General features: G+C 36.8%; 1 protein-coding gene across 1 annotated transcript in view; it reads right to left on the bottom strand.

Moving 5' to 3' along the window:
• Positions 1 to 19222, bottom strand: part of Dad (Daughters against dpp) — a 221791-nt gene extending 202569 nt beyond the window's left edge. The window contains exon 1 of the mRNA XM_069818868.1: positions 17808 to 19222. Within this exon, the coding sequence (XP_069674969.1) occupies positions 17808 to 18279 (472 nt within the window). The 5' untranslated portion in view covers positions 18280 to 19222. The remainder of the gene's footprint in view (positions 1 to 17807) is intronic.
• Between the last annotated feature and the right edge of the window lie 243 nt (positions 19223 to 19465).

Raw genomic sequence — 19465 nt, 5'->3', positions numbered from 1 at the left:
TATAACAAGATAATAAAATCAATATTTAATACAAGGAGTTTAAAAATAAATTAAATCGACATCTATTTGGAAAAACAAAATTGAAACCGTGGAAGATATAATAACGTGGGGGTACTAGTAAGTATCCATATTTATATGCGTTCATCGTCACGTTCAACCGGTGGTTGGGAATTGAAGGGTCACTTATCGTGTAGCGGAGCCTCGTGACACGGCCTCCTGCAGTAAGTGAGTCGCACGACGTCCCGTGCTTATCTGTCGAGACAGAGGGCGACGGCAAGTCGGCACATCGGCGCGGCAGGGCCATTAGCTCACATACCCAAAACTCTTATGTCGGAGGGGCACTTTCTACTGCCAAAATTAAAAAAGAACGTTTTTTATTATATTAGCATCAACTTTTATTAACTCTTGCGTGACAACCATATTTTTCGGCCGGAAGTCATTTAAAATTCACAATTTTTATATCCTCGATTTGGCTTCAGTCGACTAATTTTCTTAATCGATTAACGTATTTTTACATTAGTAATGCATGATGCCAAACCAACATCATCTAAACTCAAAATGAATGGATTCCATTAGTCCTCTAACATAAACGTAGGCTGCCTGTTATATTTTATTTATTCCGTTCACGAATCTCTTCTTAATATCTTCTACATACTTAAGCCTGTGTTTAGAATGTATGATATTGGAAACTTAAGACACTGCGGTAGCCTATACAAAAGAAAATTAGACCTAGACTTTACGGAAATTAGGCCTATAAACTAATACATATTTTTTATGTTGCACTAATGGTAGAAGTGCTATAGAATATAGATAGATTTTACGAAATTATTTTTAAAACATTAGCGTTATTTTGTATTAATGACATCCTGCTACGATAATTGAACGATGGCAAAGTAAAAATGTCATGTCAATTTATTAAGAGAAATCTGTCCTCTTCAGTAGAGATGTGATGTGATTACAGACTTTCCACTGTCCTACTATTATTCTATAAACCCTTCATCCCCTCCCTCCAAAAAAATTCTGTCAATCTTAAGGATATAGCCTAAAATAGAAGCTGGTTGCTGATAATAATTTAACGTCTCCATGTACGCTAAAATACAGTAGGAGATTAAAGTAGCTTACACAGAATGGAAGTAATGTAATAAATTGTGCAGATTTTAACAGCTCATTCCTTGGATAGAGTACAACAAAAAATTTAATACCAAATTAATCAGAAATTAATATTTCTCTCAGAAAAAATAATTTTCCTGTAAATTTTAACACTGTTTTACTCGATAAGTACTATGTATCTATATGATTCTGATTTTTACTCTTATCATTAGAGAAACTGGTAATGAATGATTTATCCCACTGCAGTTTTAAATAAAATCGAGGGTTTTCTTGCAAAAAAAAAAAAAAGCAGGTATCGTTATTTCCTGCCATTAGAAGTCTGGCAATCGTACTGCGGTGACTTGGAACGGAATGCTGCTATTCAAACCGAGCGCGTATGTGAATTCGTAGGAAGCCGGCGATGCGCTGTTGCCAAATTACACAGGCTTTCAGCCTAATTTTCTAATTAACCATGCATTTAATTACAAAACTCATAATAGGTTTTTTTTTTACTTATTTTAATGTATTCTACTTCCCTTTCAACCTGCACAGTTATATCACTTGCACTATATACGAAGATACAATTAGGACATGAGAATCTTAACTTTTTCCATCAATTTTTGTTTCGGATATTTTGCTTTGGTAAACCGGTACCTGGAAATTTGTCCTTTGAAGAGGAGGAAAAATTCAAATATCTTGGAGCAACAGTAACACATATAAATAACACTCGGGAGGAAATTAAACGCAGAATAAATATGGCAAATGCCTGTTTTTAATCGGTTGAGAAGCTTTTGTCATCCAGTCTGCTCTCGAAAACCTGAACGTTAGAATTTATAAAACAGTTATATTACCAGTTGTGAAACTTGGACTCTCACTTAACAGAGGTTAAGGGTGTTTGAGAATAAGGTGCTTAGGAAAATATTTGGGGCTAAGAGGGTGAAGTTACAGGAGACTGGAGGAAGTTACACAACGCAGAACTACACGCATTATATTCTTCACCTGATATAATTAGGAATATTAAATTCAGACATTTGAGATGGGCAGGGCAAGTAGCATGTATGGGCGAATCAAGAAATGCATATAGACTTATAGTGTGTTAGTTGGGAGGCCAGAGGAGAAAAAGACCTTTGAGGAGACCGAGATGTAGATGGGAGGATAATATTAAAATGCATTTGAGGGAGGTGGGATATGGCTGTAGATACTGGATTACTTTTTCTCAGGATAGGGACCGATGGCGAGCTTATGAGAGGGCGACAATGAACCTCCGGATTCCTTAAAAGCCATTTGTAAGTAAGTAAATACCGGTACTTATATTTAACAAATTAAATGTATGAATTTTGCTGAAGTGAAGGTTTTGAGAGGAAGAAAAATAATGCAAGGAGAAATAATGTATACAAAAGAAGACTTTGGAGAAAATGTACAGTTTGAAAGTTACTGGAAATACTAAAAACGGACTTACAAAAATTTAACAAATCAGTATCACCAAGACAGGATAAGACTCGTACACAGTTCAAAACTTTAAAATTAAGAAAGATGACTAAGAGCAAAGAACTGCTCTATAGGCCTACATTCTGAAACGATGTCCAAAAACACGCAAACTATTAACAATTTCGCAGGGACGTTCACTCTAAAAGACTGACTGCTGTAATTAGTAATTACTGATATAATTTTTTCAGAGAGAAAACTGATGTTGACGTGGTTTCACGGAGATTTAGAGCACCATAAAAAACTCTGGATGAGGAGAATTAGCTTTATTTAGATATCAATTTCGTCTGAAGGTTTTACCATAATTTTACTGGTATTTAATTCGATTTAAAAACATACTACAACAAATAAAATAGGTACTGAATTTGAAATTGGCTACAGTGTAGTAAACAATTTATATTGCGTTCAAGGATGAGCAGTAGGTCTATCACTGTTTTCATAATCAATTAACAAAAAACTATCCTAAACTTTACTCATTATAATAAATCCATGAAATAACAGATATTTCACAATAAACGCACCAGAAGAAATGTTTTAATTAGATGCTAAAGAAAAAAAAAATATTACTGATTCCTACAAACAAATGGAAAGAAAATAATAAAATAAGTACTGTAACGTATGAAGATCGAACGAAGTCTTCTTTACATCTGCACAGAAATCAATATGTTTTTGCAAGCAATTTTTAAGTCCCCAGCCTTTATCAAGAAGATATCCTGAGTGTTTATTTTCGGTGCTAAACTCACACGGCAAAATGGTCGGGATGGGACAAACAGTTCAGTCGTTACATCATGTTGATGACGGCTATAATGATTGACTAAAGATAATGGCGACGACGATATAATATGTCTTGCATATGTTATTGTAATACATTACAAACAAAGTAACGTTAATAAATTACTTTATTCTATTATACCTTCCAGACTATAGCTTGCAGAGCGCCCGATTCTTTATTGAATTAAAAATATGTAGGCTCTCAAAGAAGAATAATAACGCATGACCCCAGTTCATCTGCTCCCGTCCCCCGACCCTCCGCGGGCCCCTGGGCTCGAGAGCGATAGCATAACCTTATTGATAACACCGACGGATCCCATCTCTTATCTGCGCCAGGCTACTGAATTGAGAGGCATTGCAATGACTGATTACAAAAAACTCGCCGACTGCTTGTTGTTAAACACATCTTGAAAATGTGTAATCATCTAAACTCGGGAGGATGTATTAACGACTATTGGTAGCAGTCAAGTTATCTTAATATCATGCCGGCTTCCTTTCATCTTTTTAGAAGCAGGGACATTAAACTAATCATTTTTAATTAAATGTCATACAGTTTGAATAACAGAAAATGTCAAGAGAAGAATAAGTATACGAACCCATAAATTAGTTTTTCAATGCGTTTGTTATGACAACGGACGTTGGCAGAGGAAGCGTAGGCAGACTAAAACTGAATTTTAGGAGCAAGTCGCAAATAACAAGGATTATATGTTATAGAACGAGTTCCTTCATGAAACAGAAAAAAAAAAATAACTACTAGCTGGTGATATCATCATCGATATCTCAAAGTATACATAACTAATTGCTATTGATCTCAAAAATCTCATTTCATATGCTACAATTCTGTTTGATCTTTATTAAGTGTACAACTTTTGTATCCGTACAATGTTGGACTGTCTTCACTTTAACTTCTGATGATGGACATTATAATTTCAGCCGACCGTTGAGTACGTCATGGACTAACAAGCAAACATTCTGATGGGGGTAGATAAAAAAGTTAGATTTGATGGGGGCAGATAAAAAAAAGTTAGATTTTTTTCCTTCCACCATGTTAATAATGTCAAAACGAATAAAATTCTGCAGTTAATATTTCCTGAAGTACCACATGAAATGTGCTAATAGTACATTATGCAACGAGCTTCTTAATTACCATTATAGGCGAGTTTCATACGACTTTTTATGCTCGACCATATTTCTAACTTGAAATTATTCAGGTGTATACATTTTATTTGTATCTGACAAGATCGGAAGTGACCTTGTTCTAGGTCGTGAATTGTGAGATGTGCGCAGACGCGAAAGTATTGATTTTTTCCGAGGAACAATAATGTCATTGACCTTGATGTAATCCCATAAAAATTGATATAACCTTGATTATTGAATTGGACATTGAAAAACGAGATGACAAATTAAATTTATTTGAATATTATTTACAATTAACGCTAATTATTATAGTAACAGAACATAACCTTCTGCGACAGTATTGGATTTCCAGCCTCCGTGACTTTTCGCTAATTCTCTTTCGATTGCATATCCGAGAATAATCGATACTTGCGGTTTTATAACGGTACAAAGCTGACTTGTCATTGGCTGAACACCTGTAAGCTGAGTTGTCATTGGCTGAACACCTGTACTTTAATGAGTAGGTGTACTTTAATGGCATGCATTAAAGGACTGCTACCAGGTGTATAATTACTACATTTCGGCATGGTCGAGCATAAAATAAATTGCAGTAACAAAAAGAAGATGCTACTGAAGCTCAATGACAGCTGTCAGCAGTACGGAATGAAGATAAATGCAAACATGACGAAGACCACGGTTATCGAAAAAATAAAGAAGGTAAACGTGCGAATTTGAAATGAGGCAGTAGAACAAGTGGGCAGCTTACAATACTTGGGATGGACCATACGTAAGTAGTAACATGAGCTGCTGCCAGGAAGTCAAAAAGAGGGAGAGCCTAGTAATGGCAAAGCAAGCTTTTAAATAGAAAAGGAGCATCTTCTATGGAACTCTGGAAAAAGAAATAAAGAAGAGACTAGTGAAATGCTTTGTGCGGAATTCGTTACTGTATGGGGCAGAAACATGCACATTACGACAAAATGAAGAAAAACGACTAGAAACATTTGAATTGTGGATATGGAGAAGAATGAAGCGTGTGAAATGAACAGACAAAATAAAAAAAAAAAATAAAGCTGTGCTGGAAAGAGTGGGTGAAGAAAGAACAATGCAGAAAATGACGAGTAAGACAAAAAGGAATTGGCTAGATCACTGGCTAAGAAAACACTGTCTGTTGAAGGATGCACTGGAAGTAATGGTGAACGGGAGAAAAATTCGGGAAAAAAGAAATCAGATCATAGATAGAAGGATCATATGCGGAGTTTAAGAGGAAGGCGGAAAAAAGGGAAAATTGGAGAATGCAGGGTTTGCAGTGAAAGACCTGCCCTTGGACAGAAGAATATGCAATATACGTTTCACACCATATATCCAACCGAGAAGCGTATTTTTTCTCTCTTGTATATTTTCACATTTAAGACACACTTGGGATCGGTGCTATAGACGTTCTAAGACTCACCGAGAAGGGCGCAACAAATTAATGTAAGCAGTCTAATTTACCGATTAAATCGTGTGTCAACACAGCTCCATACGTTTGAAGCGACAACGAAGTTATTGTTGCAGCTCAAATGACATTAATTCCGCGGCAGTTACCGCTTTCATCATAACACATGGTAATAAAATGCGACCGTTTTAAGTAAAGGTCGTGTGCCTGGTATAAGATATAAGGAAAATGAAGTCTATAAATGTAGCGCATTTAACAATGATACGGCATGAAGTAAAAGTGAATAAATAACGGAATATTTCACTGAAAACGCCTACACTGTTCGTAGATGCAGATACGTATAAAACACTCAAGTTACACTTTTAAATGCCTATTCCAGTTACAGCTTTAAACGTCTAATCCCAATGACAAGCTTACTGTGCTCATATACAGCAAAACCTCTGTAATTACCTTACTTGCAGTACACCGAACGAGCACAAAAGGTAAATCTGTCAACAAACCTTTTTAGCAGCGAGGAGGATTAGTTGTGACCATGTCCTGTATACGCTGACACGGCTTTGTGCCTTGTCGACAAATGTAACTTTGGGCAAGAATAATAATTCTAGTAGGCCTAATAGGATTTGCAACAGAATGCTGAAAAGTATCGGCCGGCCTTCTTTCAATCTATAGAGTGCTAGAAGATACTCATTCTTACTGCCCTTCTATACAATTTCTAGTGTCCCTTGTTGGTACATAGCCTACATGTCCTGCATTCCGCCACTTCTGAATGTCTTGTGTGGATGACCTCAGAACAAAAAGATGTCTTCAAAATATTTGTCATTTATACATACGCTATTGCTAGTAGATTTGTAAGAAAATGAGTGTAGCATTTCATATAGGCTACAATGTACGAGTACTACACTAAACGGAGACTTCCTGAAAATGTCTCAGATTGTAGTAGCAGTAGCGTAGTGGTATACGTAGTAGTGACAGCAGCAGTAGACATGTAGTATTGACAGCAGTAGTACTAGTGGTGACAGTAGTAGTAGTAGTAGTGACAGCAGTAGTATTAGTGGTGACAGCAGTAGTAGTAGCAGTAGCGTATTGGTAAATGTAGTAGTGACAGCAGTGGTATTAGTGGTGACAGTAGTAGTAGTAGTAGTAGTAGTAGTAGTAGTAGTAGTAGTAAACGTAGTAGTGAAGCAGTGGTAGTAGTAGTAGCGTAGTGGTAAACGTAGTAGTGACAAAAGTAGTAGTAGCAGTAGTAGTAGCATAGTGGTAGACGTACAGTAGTAGCTATAGCAGTATTAGTGGTGACAGTAATAGTAGTAGTAGCAGCAACAGTAGTAGTAGTAGTAGTAGTGGCAGTAGTAGTAGTAGTAGTAGCGTAGTGGCAGACGTAGTGACAGCAGTGCAGTATTAGTGGTGACTAGTAATAGTAGTAGTAGTAGTAGTAGTAGTAGTCGTAGTAGTAATAGTAGCAGCGTAGTGATAAACGTAGTAATGACAGCAGTAATATTAGTGGTGACAGTAGTAGTAGCAGTAGCGTAGTGGTAAATGTAGTAGTGACAGCAGTGGTATTAGTGGTGACAGTAGTAGTAGTAGTAGTAGTAATAGTAGCAGCAGCAGTAGCGTAGTGGTAAATGTAGTACTGACAGCAGTGGTATTAGTGGTGACAGTAGTAGTAGTAGTAGTAGTAGTAATAGTAGTAGTAGCAGCAGCGTAGTGGTAAACGTAGTAGTGACAGTAATAGTAGCAGCAGCAGTAGCGTAGTGGTAAATGTAGTACTGACAGCAGTGGTATTAGTGGTGACAGTAGTAGTAGTAGTAGTAGTAGTAGTAGTAGTAATAGTAGTAGTAGCAGCAGCGTAGTGGTAAACGTAGTAGTGACAGTAATAGTAGCAGCAGCAGTAGCGTAGTGGTAAATGTAGTACTGACAGCAGTGGTATTAGTAGTGACTAGTAGTAGTAGTAGTAGTAGTAGTAGTAGCAGTAGCAGTACGTTTTAAGCCTACTTAACAGTGATTTCAATTATTTCAGAAGTTAGCCTTCTTAGCGTCAAAATTCCACGTGAGCGACAAGTAACACATAATTTTTTGCCTGAAGCCCTTGGTTCTTCCACGTGCAGTAAATGTAATACACGAGCCAGTTTACTTCCCTCCCGGAAAAAGTTATGCTCAGGATTTTATCTTCTTTAAAATGCATTGCCTCGGCAGGGACTGATCCCACAAAGCTCGGATCCAACGGTCAGCATGGTATTTTCTAATGACTGTGACGTCACCGTGATGAGGGTGTTAGATTCTGTAGGCCTACGCGATTTTAAAAACAGGCAAATCTCAATTAATGAATACAGAATGTTCCAAAATTCGCGCACACGGTTTGCAGTATGAATTCTGAATGAAAATGGAGACGAAAATGTTAGACAAAATTTAGCCAGAAGAATTTGTAATTGCACAATGTGGCAACAGTGTATCTTGAAACCTTTTTTTAGTTAGTTATTTAACGACGCTGTATCAACTACGAGGTTATTTAGCGTCGATGAGATTGGTGATAGCGAGATGGTATTTGGCGATATGAGGCCGAGGATTCGCCATAGATTACGTGGCATTCACCTTACGGTTGAGGAAAACCTCGGAAAAAACCCAACCAGGTAATCAGCCCAAGCAGGGATCGAACCCGCGCCCGAGCGCAACTTCAGATCGGCAGGCGAGATCCTTAACCGACTGAGCCATGCCGGTGGCTGTTATCTTGAAAATAAATATTACTCCTAATTGCAGTTCAAGTTATCTGTAAGATGTTTTGAAATTAAATCATGGTTCAAATCACTTCTCTCTTTTTTATTTAATTTTTAAAACTTTAATTACTTTTCTGTAATGCACGAATTATTTCTGTGTTGCAAGTCGCTCGTGGCCGAAGAGTTATCCTCTTTGCCTTTCACTGTGGCGCCTCGGGTTCGATCCTCATCTGGGTCACAAAGGAATTTGTGGTGGACAAAGCGGGAACGAGAAGTTTTTCTCGGTGTTCTCCCGTCTCCCCTCATCATTATTACCACCATTTCACCAACACTTCAAAATCACCCTTACTCTACGATGTTTCGAACCAGATGTCCATAAAAAATGGACAAATGGCGAAAGTTGAACACATTACGTTTCATAAAGACTGTTGATTAATATTTCTGTGTTGCATTATGTTCCTTCGTAACTTCGTACTAAATTATTTATCGATTTTTTGTGATTTTATTATTATTATTATTATTATTATTATTATTATTATTATTATTATTATTTGCAATGGTAAACACAGTAAATATTACATTACAGTAGACTACAAAGACATTGTGGTAGTACACCATAACTGGTATAAATGTTGATGACAAAAATAAAAACATTAATACAAAGATATTGTATGTTATGCAGTGTTGCCCAGTTGTGCAATTAATTCTTCCGACGAAATTTTGTCAATAACATTTTCTTCTCCATTTTCATCCAGGAGTTATATGAAGTAGGCTAGTGTAACATAGTTCTTTAGTTTCTGCTCACATTTCATTTATGATACTGTTTGCAATTTTTTAAAGAATTTTAGATAGGGGCGCAAATAGTCATGGTTGCTGACGCGCTCTACTAAAACATCTCTAAGTAGTCCTTGTGTATGAATTTCTGAACACACTGTATTGTTCGCACAGTACATAACCTACTTTAGTACAGAGAATTTTTCCCCTAGGACTTGACTATTGACATCTCAACTACATATTTAACTATGAGAAACATACAAGTCATACAGTGCTAACATAACAAAAGGGAATGGAGATTAGCTAGTATTCTCCATCCCCCAATGCGAAATGCTGCACAGAAATCTATGTCTCAACTGAACACTTTTCGCCATAAACTAATGTAAGTAGCCTATATCTACCTCTTCTTACTTGATGTTCTTCTTCTGCCCTGACTTCACCTCGCATGGTTTAGAGCTTAGAAGCAGAGTGTACTTTTTTTTCAAATCACTTTCACAAAAAAAAAAGTTGTAGCCTATGTAATTCCTATATAAATGTAGTACGATACAGGTTTTTAAATGAACTCCGAAGAGCTTAAATCGTATGTCTGAAGAAGTTAAGTGTAAATATATATATATATATATATATATATATATCTTAATTTACTCGTACAAGAAAGCTCCTTTATGTCGGTACTTAGTTACAAGTTCAATCAGCATTAAAACATTTAAAACGTCCGTCTTTCCCACTCGGCAACAGAGTGAAATATTACGCAAGAAGACATCACTGCCATATCGTTTACAATGGGTTAGTGAATGCAATAAAACGCCCAGACCAGACAACCAATCCTCACTTGGGTATTCTCATAAACATTTGACTAGAAAATTAACGGTTCCGTCTCACGTGTAGACGACAGAAGTCTGCGTCCTTGTGAAGTGTATGTGAAAGGACTTCGCCGAGATTACAGGTTGGCGCCGGGATATTGCTAACCTCTCGAGATGAATAGTGCTGATAAAAGTCTGCACTTGACCGTTTCACGACGCATTTTTTTAGCACAAGGTTACCACATGTCTAGGTACACCGTCAGATTACATCGCGACTTCGAAAATGGCTATGTTGTATTAAGTTCTTGCTCATTCATATTTGAGACTCCAAATACCATCTCGCGGATATAGGCTACTAGAACAACTCGATCTTCCATCTCAACTTAAATGAAAATTATTTAGGCCCAATTGTATAAAACTCCCAGACTAAAGATCAACTTTGATCGAAGATCGAAAAGTGAACCGAGTTCAGACACTTCTTCTATTGTATAAAACTTTTCTGCGATCAAATCACCTTGGTTCAAATGCAATCTAAGTTCACGTGAAAAGGATTTGGCAACATCGCATAAACAGATGAAATATGTGATGCGCGGACCATCTTATACAGGTTTGTTCAGTGTTTCTTTTAACTTTTATGTTGCTTAAATAGGGATTTAGTGACCTTTTTAGCACCTCATAGTGACAAAATTTAATCTTTCTTTGTTGATAATGAGAAATCTAGCGACTTTACAACTACTTTTTGGCGACTTTCCGTACACTCTCTTGGAGACACTGGTTTTTTTGTGCAATGTAAATAATGGCGGACAATAAGAAGAAGGTTGACTGTTCTCCAAGTTGTTATCATAATAAAGCTAAACATAATAAAGCTTTATAAAACGACAATTTTCGTTTAGTAATACAGTTAATTGAAAATTTATGAATGTACCTATCATATCCATTAATAATTAATGGTTGTTACAAACATAATATAATTATTGGTTATGTTAGGCCTATCTGATACTGCTGAACACGATAGAGCCTTATAAAATATAAGATTGTTTGTGTATTAAGGTAAGAAATTGAAAGAAATATATATATAAATGTACCTACCATATCTATTAATATTAATAATAATGGATATTTTATTTGCACAATCTGTCACTTGTATATTTCAAACAGAAAAGAAATAACTGAACTTGGATCATCTAACTTAATCGGAGAAATTTCTTCAGTCAAAGTTGACTTTAGTTTAATATAAATTAATCTCAGATTAGACCTTATACAACACAAAATTCCAAGTTCAGCTAGAACGAGGATCAATTTAACCTCTGATCTAAGATTAAATGGTTTATACAATCGGGCCTTAAAGGTTTCAAGGTTTGAACCAGATGGCTCATTCCACTCTTATTCCTATGAGAATTATGAATCAATACTCGAGACATTAAAAAGAAGTGGGACTCTTTAGTTATGTAGTAGCATGACGCAAGCCACTGCTACAGCAGGAGCGGTAGCTCATGTTACGTAGTCGTTTAATGGAGGATCGACGAAATCCCCCCAATGAATAGTTGCAGGCTTACACAAATACTAGTAGCATAGGAAAGGTTAAGCAAACGGAAAAGCATCTGCCAATTCAAATTATAAGGAGGAAAAAAAAAATCATCTGTGTGGCCCTTTTGTCAGACTGCTGAAGCATACAGTAGGTCCACAGTCTAGTATATACAGTCACGAAGCTTGAGTTTATGAGGGTACTAGGAACAATAGACTGTGCAGGTACAATTTCGCATTGTCTGTAATGAGGCGATAGTAGCGATCCTAGTGGTTAGCAACTATCTATGGATGCATATTTACTACGTATTGAGCTTCGTGACTGTACATATACTAGACTGTGGTAGGTCTGTGTGTTTGTCACTATCTCTCCGTGATTCTTCACCTTTCTCATCGACTACGCCTGTGGGAAAAATATAGCCTAAGCACTGTCTTGGATTTATCGCACTCGTTTATTATTTACGGAGAGTCGGAATTTCAGTATTCAATCGATGATAAACACAGTTCATAGTAGGGTCCTCTCATATTAATCTAGTTAAAATGTGACATGTTACCAATCTACGCCCAGCTATAATGTTAAAATGTGATGCATCTGTCTTGCCTTCGTTAGCGAGAAGTGTTGCTCAAGTACTAGCAGAACGAAATACTTTACACTGTAGGGCCTATGTGCATTACACTTCGTACTGAGAGCCACATTTTGTCAGATTTATTTTCTACAGTATTGATACAACTGAACTTTCAGCATAATATCAATCTTTTAACATCACTTGTCTCTTTTTCTTCTTTTTACTTTTTTAACGACGCTGTATCAATTACTTGGTTATTTAGCGTCGATGGAATTGGTGATAGCAAGATGGTATTTGACGACATGAGGCCGAGGATTCGGCATAGATTACTCGATATTCGCCTTACGGTTTGGAAAAACTCGGAAAAACCTAAACAGGTAATCAGCCCAAACGGGAGCGCAACTCCGGATCAGCAGGCAAACGCGCTACCGCCTAAGCTACGCTGGTGGCCACTTGTCTCTTGATCATGTATTTGCTATAGACTTCCTTCTCAAGCGCAGTCAAAGCCATTAGCCAAAAACATCCGGGGCTACTGTACAGTACACAGGAAAAAAACAAGTTCTAATGCCGAACTCCTAGTTTTCCCAGGAGGGAGATAAATTTTCAATTCAATAACGGGAAGCGAATCCGGATTTCTTACATTTTTAACCTACTGCTTGAACCTTGCGGAGAACAAACCGTAAGTTTAACTTAAACGATTAAAAATGCTTTCCTTTTTTTAGAAGTCGGCAAATTCTAGGGCACAAATAAAAAGTTGTCCTTTTATCAGACTGTCCCGTCGACAACTAGACATACTGAACGTCTCTATTTCATTTTTCGACGATATTAGACTTCTTGCAATATTTTTTAAACCTTTATTTCAAAATTGGTGCATTGATACCTAAGCATTGATAAAGGAGGCACTAGGACATGAATTTTACTCAACTAAAAAAAAATTCCGATCTACACTTCAAGAACAGTTTTAACAACAGACTCCCCTCAAATTATTTTCTAACAAAACAACTCAATCTTTAACTTACACCGAATTTCTGAAACCACTGAAAACTGTTTAAGAAAGGAAACCTTAAACATAAGAGAGATTCAAACCCGTGCACAGTGGGTGCCATATCATGTGACGTTTCCGAAAAAAAAGTAGGCTGTGTGTACCATATTGAAAAAAAAAAATGTTAGCATAGCTCCACATGTTTGGAAGATGTCCACGGACGAAATACAATTTACTTCCGTGCACTATTCAATCATGTTTTATTTGTTATGTAACGTACCACACAGCAACCAAAGAAGATCACTTGATCCGTTCCGTCAGTGTCAACGTCCCCGCAACTTAAAAAAACTCAATCGAAATATTCCTATATTATTAAGACATTTAAAAATTAAATGTAGGCCTAATATATACACCACAATGTTAAAAAAATTGTTGTACATAAATCGTGTTATACTCTTATAAGATATGTAACACAAATGTTGGAACTGATAAAATATCCAGATATCATCGTAAGGAGAAACGAGGCATGGAGGACAATTTTTTTTTGGCGGGGGGGATAGACTTAATAAACACAAAGACACATGAATCTTCGATATCGTTATTTTAATAATTGGAAATTATGTGATGATGATGATGATGATAATAATAATAATAAACACGCACTGATTACGGTACAAAAATTACAGACCAACTTCAGAATACCTAGATTACATTAATGAACACCGCCCACCGTTGTGAAGTAACGGTTAGCATACCTGACCGTGAAACGAGCCGACCAGGGTTCAAATCCTGGTTGGGACAAGTTGAGGTTTTTTCCGGGGTGTTGCCTCAACCCAATAAGAACAAATGCTGGGTAACTTTCGACGTTGGACTCTGGTTTCATTTTGCCAGCATTATCACCTTCATCTCATTGAGGCGCTATAATAACCATAGCAGTTGAAAAAGCGTCGTAAAATAACCAATTTAATGAAAATGGCCGCCCTGTGCTGAGAAAAAAAAGAAGCGAAACCATGATACATAAAATGAGAAAGCACAACGATGTAAAACATGGAGCGGATGGAAACTGCAATAGCAAAAATCAACATTAAATAAAGGAAATAGGCTATTTACGAGGTGTAAAGGATCAATACAAAGATCTTGTCGCAATGCCCTATCGTAATTTTGTCTCAGGGAAAATACTCTTCCTTTACAAAAATGTAAAAGTAAAAGTGTTTCCGTAAGAAACGCCATAAGTTATTATATTATTGGTTCAAGAAATATCCTACCAATTGTTTATTTTCGCACTGTGACCGTCAGAAAGGCACGGTTACTAGCAATGACGTTGTACTAATAATCTGGAGTCTAGCGAAAATTACATAATATATTATATTCAAACTTTTGCTAATACCACAGTCTAGTATATAGTCACGAAGCTCAATACGTAGTAAATATGCATCCATAGATAGTTGTTAACCACTAGGCTCCTAATATCGCCTCATTACAGTCAATGCGAAATAGTACCGGCACAGTCTATTGTTCCTAGCACCCTCACAACTCAAGCTTCGTGACTGTATATACTAGACTGTGGTAATACCACGAGAAGTGAAGCAATGGAAGCACGTGTAGGCCTATACAGTGAAGTATGCGTATTTTCTCACAAACAAGGGAAAAGAAATTGATCTACAAAATAACAATTATGTTACTTTATTAATTTCGAAATGCAGTCTTCCTATACATTAAAGGATATTTTGCACTGATTTCTAAAATGTTGGTTACTTGGTCCACCTGCCTGGGTACGATGTAGCCTAGTTACTAACTATTGTAACTATTGTTATTATTCTAACATGCAGAATTACCAGGGCTTAGAAACTATGAAACAAAGTAACGAATTTCGTAGCGCGCACGTTTCCTTCGTAGTAAACTTGAATCGCTGCCGAACATGTGACAGTCATCTAACCCAGACTTCGCGTTAACCAAACAGCTTTTTTATACCCCTGCACAAACGAATATTCAAGAGTAGGAACAAAGTAGACTAGCTATATGTTCAAAATTTACAGAAATTCTTTGTGTATTAATTATAGTGCTGCATAACAAGTTTACTAATTTTAATTTGGCCAGCTATCTCTTTCATGTCGACTGCAAGGTAACTTGTTTACGCTTCCCGACCAGTGGACGTGGGCGTGACATTCGTACTATATGGATATGAGCACTTGTCAGGTAAGTGTTTTGTTTTCTTTTTGTCTCTCATGCTGAATGTCTTCCAAAGTTGAGAATCTAGTCATGAATTTCTAGATTATTGATGGTTTCGTAAGTTCAATATGCTCATAGCTACACCCGGAAGTTCATGCATTTTTCTTTCCCAAGAGCTATTCTGGTAAATTAAATGAACTATCAATTCTTAACTTTATTGAAATGTTGCATACAAGTATATTCTGCGTTTATTATAATTGCATCATGGGCTATGTTAACTATGTAATTAGGCCTAAGTCTATTATGTCATAGTAAGATGCAGTTTTCTTTTTACATAGCCGATATTAATTCTTTTAAACATCACGTGAACACAACTAAAAAGAAAGACTGAATAAGAGAATCTCGGTATTGATTATGAAACCAACACTCGAACAACACGTTTGTTTTTTTAGAGTAGTTCCACAACGGTTAATATTCTCTTAAAAGTAACTAATACAATTTCGAAAAATTCTGCATACTAGCAGATGTGAGAAATTCTAAACCGTTGTAGGAAGCAATCTCCTATCATATCAAAATAATTATCACACTTTTGAACGGTTGTTATCTACCTACACCCGAATAGCATAGTCTGACTGGAAACGAGTTTTTCACGATACTAAACCATTTTGAGGGAGAATAGTCAAGAATTGGTCGTGAAATGTTATTCCTTGCTGAATTTAGACAACGAAAGCACTCAACTTTTAAGGAATAAGTATCTCTATATTCAGTATTCTTGCTTTTGCAGGAAACATAATTTTGTTAATTTACTACCGGTAGTACTTATTTATTGCTATATTTTCAAATTTTCAAGGTGATATTTGCATGTACATTTTTTAGTTTTATAAAACTATAAAAATTGAAACAGTAATAGATTCTGAACTCTTGTTTTCTTTGAAATACTGGACTGGCTTTAATTGTGTTTGATATGAAAGTTGTCATAAATGATTTACTTTTATCACGCCAAATTTTATTATATTTTCTTCAGTTTCAGAAATGAGTGAGAATGAAGGGTTTCTATGCTTCCACCACCTATTCGAGCAAGAAATTCTTAAGGTATGTATTAACGTTTTGGAGGAAAATCTACATTTTTTAACCAACCTTTTTAAGATATTTATCAGACAACATATGAAAGTAGACTAACATAACCATATATCAGAAACTTCAATTTCACTTTCTGATTCCTTAAAAAAAATAATTAATTAAAAATTATTCTATTTCTTCAAAATGCCATATATTTTCTAAAAATTACTCAATTTTGAAATTTCTTTCACTGAGTTATTGCTGTTTATGCGTACAATGCTCTGTACTAGGATTTTGCAGCTAACATTATTACAAAGAAAATTTTAGTCATAAAAACGCCATTTCAAACGTTAATACATACCTTAAGGCAGCATTTTTCATAAGAAAACTGAATATTAGGGCATATCCTACAATAAATGATGACTGATTTAGTTATGAATGTATATAGTAATTCTTAAAAATACGTAGGCCTATTCTGTTGTAACCCAAGAAGCATTTCCTCTAAGAATATTATCAAATGACATTCTTTTCCACTCGTGTTCCTTCAGACAATTCCATGCTTTCTTTCTAAACAATTAAAGGCAATTTCATTTGTGTAATTAAACAAAAGCGATTTAAAATGAGATTTCAAAACACAGTGGAGGGTTACAAAAGACCTTCGAGAAACCTACGCTGGAAGAGCCTTTTAAATGCTTTGAAATGCCGGCTTTCCAACTAATCTGCATAACAATGAAAGACTTGGAAACCAGAAAAGCAAATACAAGTTTACTCAATAGGCCTATATACTGTAGTTGCCAGGCTATAAACCTAATAAAGTATATTTTTAACCACAATAGGATTTTTAAATTTAAGAGTTGCATACTGTAGGTTAATTGTAGTTAATAAAAACTAACATGCAATAAAAAGTAGGCTGCAGTTACTGATCTACTGTATATGATAAATATTCAACCCTTCAACCCACAATCCGTCCACAGAATAAGATTGTTCTCGTGGCTGTGTGGAGACAGAACGAGCAGTGATATCACTGACAGCACCACTAGAGTGGTAGGCGGTAATTATTAAATGACACTTTAAACTAAACTGAGCAGTTACATGGTTTGGCGAATATAAGGTGGATGCGAATAGCTAAGAAAACACTATGGTGACAACTGCCTCTTAGAGTGACTATTGTCACCATTAATATTTGAATAAACTATTCACGTTTTGAATCCCGTGTAAGAACCGGTCAGCTGACTTTACGTCAGGCTGGACTGAAGGGTTAAACGGCTGCATTGAGAGCTGGGATCAAGGGGAATTAATATACACATGGGGGAGTGTCCTTACCAGGTTTGCAGAGCCTGCTCCAGTGGTACGGATTGCAGCATATATACACGGGGTCTTTGGAAGATCTGCACACAGGTAGGCGCTTGAGCTCGGCGGCTTGCCTGAGATCTGGCCACCGCCAAAGCTGGCAACAGAGCAAACGAGGGTCCAGCAACGGAGGTTGATCGCGGGGTAAGAGCACACATGCAGACAGATCCGCGCCGCGGCTCTCCACAGCTGCCAACAGCAGCTCTAACTGACTCTCTTTGAGCCGTTTCAGCAAGTCGCTACGAACCATTTCAGCACTATAACACTGTTGCTGTTGGGAACAAGAATTCGTATGTCTGTTGCTGCAACAACAGCAGCAATAAGAAGTAGAGGAAGACGATGAAAAGGTTTCTGTTTCACCTGAGGCTTCATGCTCTCTTTTCACCACACGTGCCTTCCACAGGCGTTTAGCTAACGTGTTCCGTTTGGTCCGGAACATGAACATGAAAGGACACAACGGCGTCTTCCAGGGTTCTGTCGCTTCGTCTGCTACGGGGGGGCATTTGGGAGCCACTATAGGTACTTCATACACAAGGGGGGTCACAATGAATAGATTAAAAAAAAACCAAGACGACGCTCTCAATCGCCACACATGGACGATCTGATTTTTTGTAAATTATTTACTTAATTATACCACACTGAGTGAATAGAAAATTTAATTCTACATAAAACGATTTTACAAATACTTGGTCCTCTATCAACAGACATTTCCCGCCGAATATCTGTTTTCATGTATCATTTTTGGTTGTCAAATTTTGAAGTCGTTTATGCTTTTAAGGTCCCCTATAAATAGTCTGAAAATTCGAATTCGCATGGGCACAAAACATTCTTCTCAGATCTGTTTTGTACAGATACCGACAACCACACGATTCGAATTTCAATTAGCCGGAGACGTATAACAAAAATAAATCCTTCCTCATCACATCTCACTCGACACTGGATATCTATCACATGTGATACGCTTCTTTCCGATCTTCTTCACATTCACAATACACTACACACCACAAAATGTAAACGAAATTGAAGGCCAACAATCGTAACCTAAATTGTAACAATTACAACATAATCTAGTATCGAGCTAAAGCATGTTTACATTCCTTTACTGTATCATCAGAATATCATTTTATAGTATTTCGCTGTCTGTGTTGCTTTCCTGATTGCCTTGTGTTTGTACAGTCAAAATCAATGTATCGTCATACATCTTCCTTCGTTATCGAAAATATATTTTAACCGATATAAACATCACTACCGGTGTCCGAACTCACCAAGTTACACGATTACCACAACAGATGATTAACACGAACGAAGAATTAGCGGACAGAACGGTGATCGAGTTCACACGACAACAGTCATGGAGCAACTGTGCTGCCTCCGTCCGTTTCAATTCACAATAGGAACTAGGTACGAGTGCTTAGAGAGAGCGCGCGATTCAGAACGAGACAGAACGATGAGAGTTCCCAGACAGGCCACCAGAGGCGCCATCATTTTGAACTCACCCGAGCCCGAGGGGAAGTCGGAAGCTTCAATGCATGATGGACATAAGGAACATTTGAGTGACATTTTCTTCAGAATTCCATTGCTTATACAAAGGCTGAAATGACAAATTCCCTTTTAAATCGGTCTCTCTCTCT

This window comes from Periplaneta americana, chromosome 2 (assembly GCF_040183065.1).
Source record: "Periplaneta americana isolate PAMFEO1 chromosome 2, P.americana_PAMFEO1_priV1, whole genome shotgun sequence".
Lineage (NCBI taxonomy): Eukaryota > Metazoa > Arthropoda > Insecta > Blattodea > Blattidae > Periplaneta > Periplaneta americana.
Note: the sequence above shows the minus strand (reverse complement) of the source record. Positions and strands in the feature narration are given on the sequence as shown.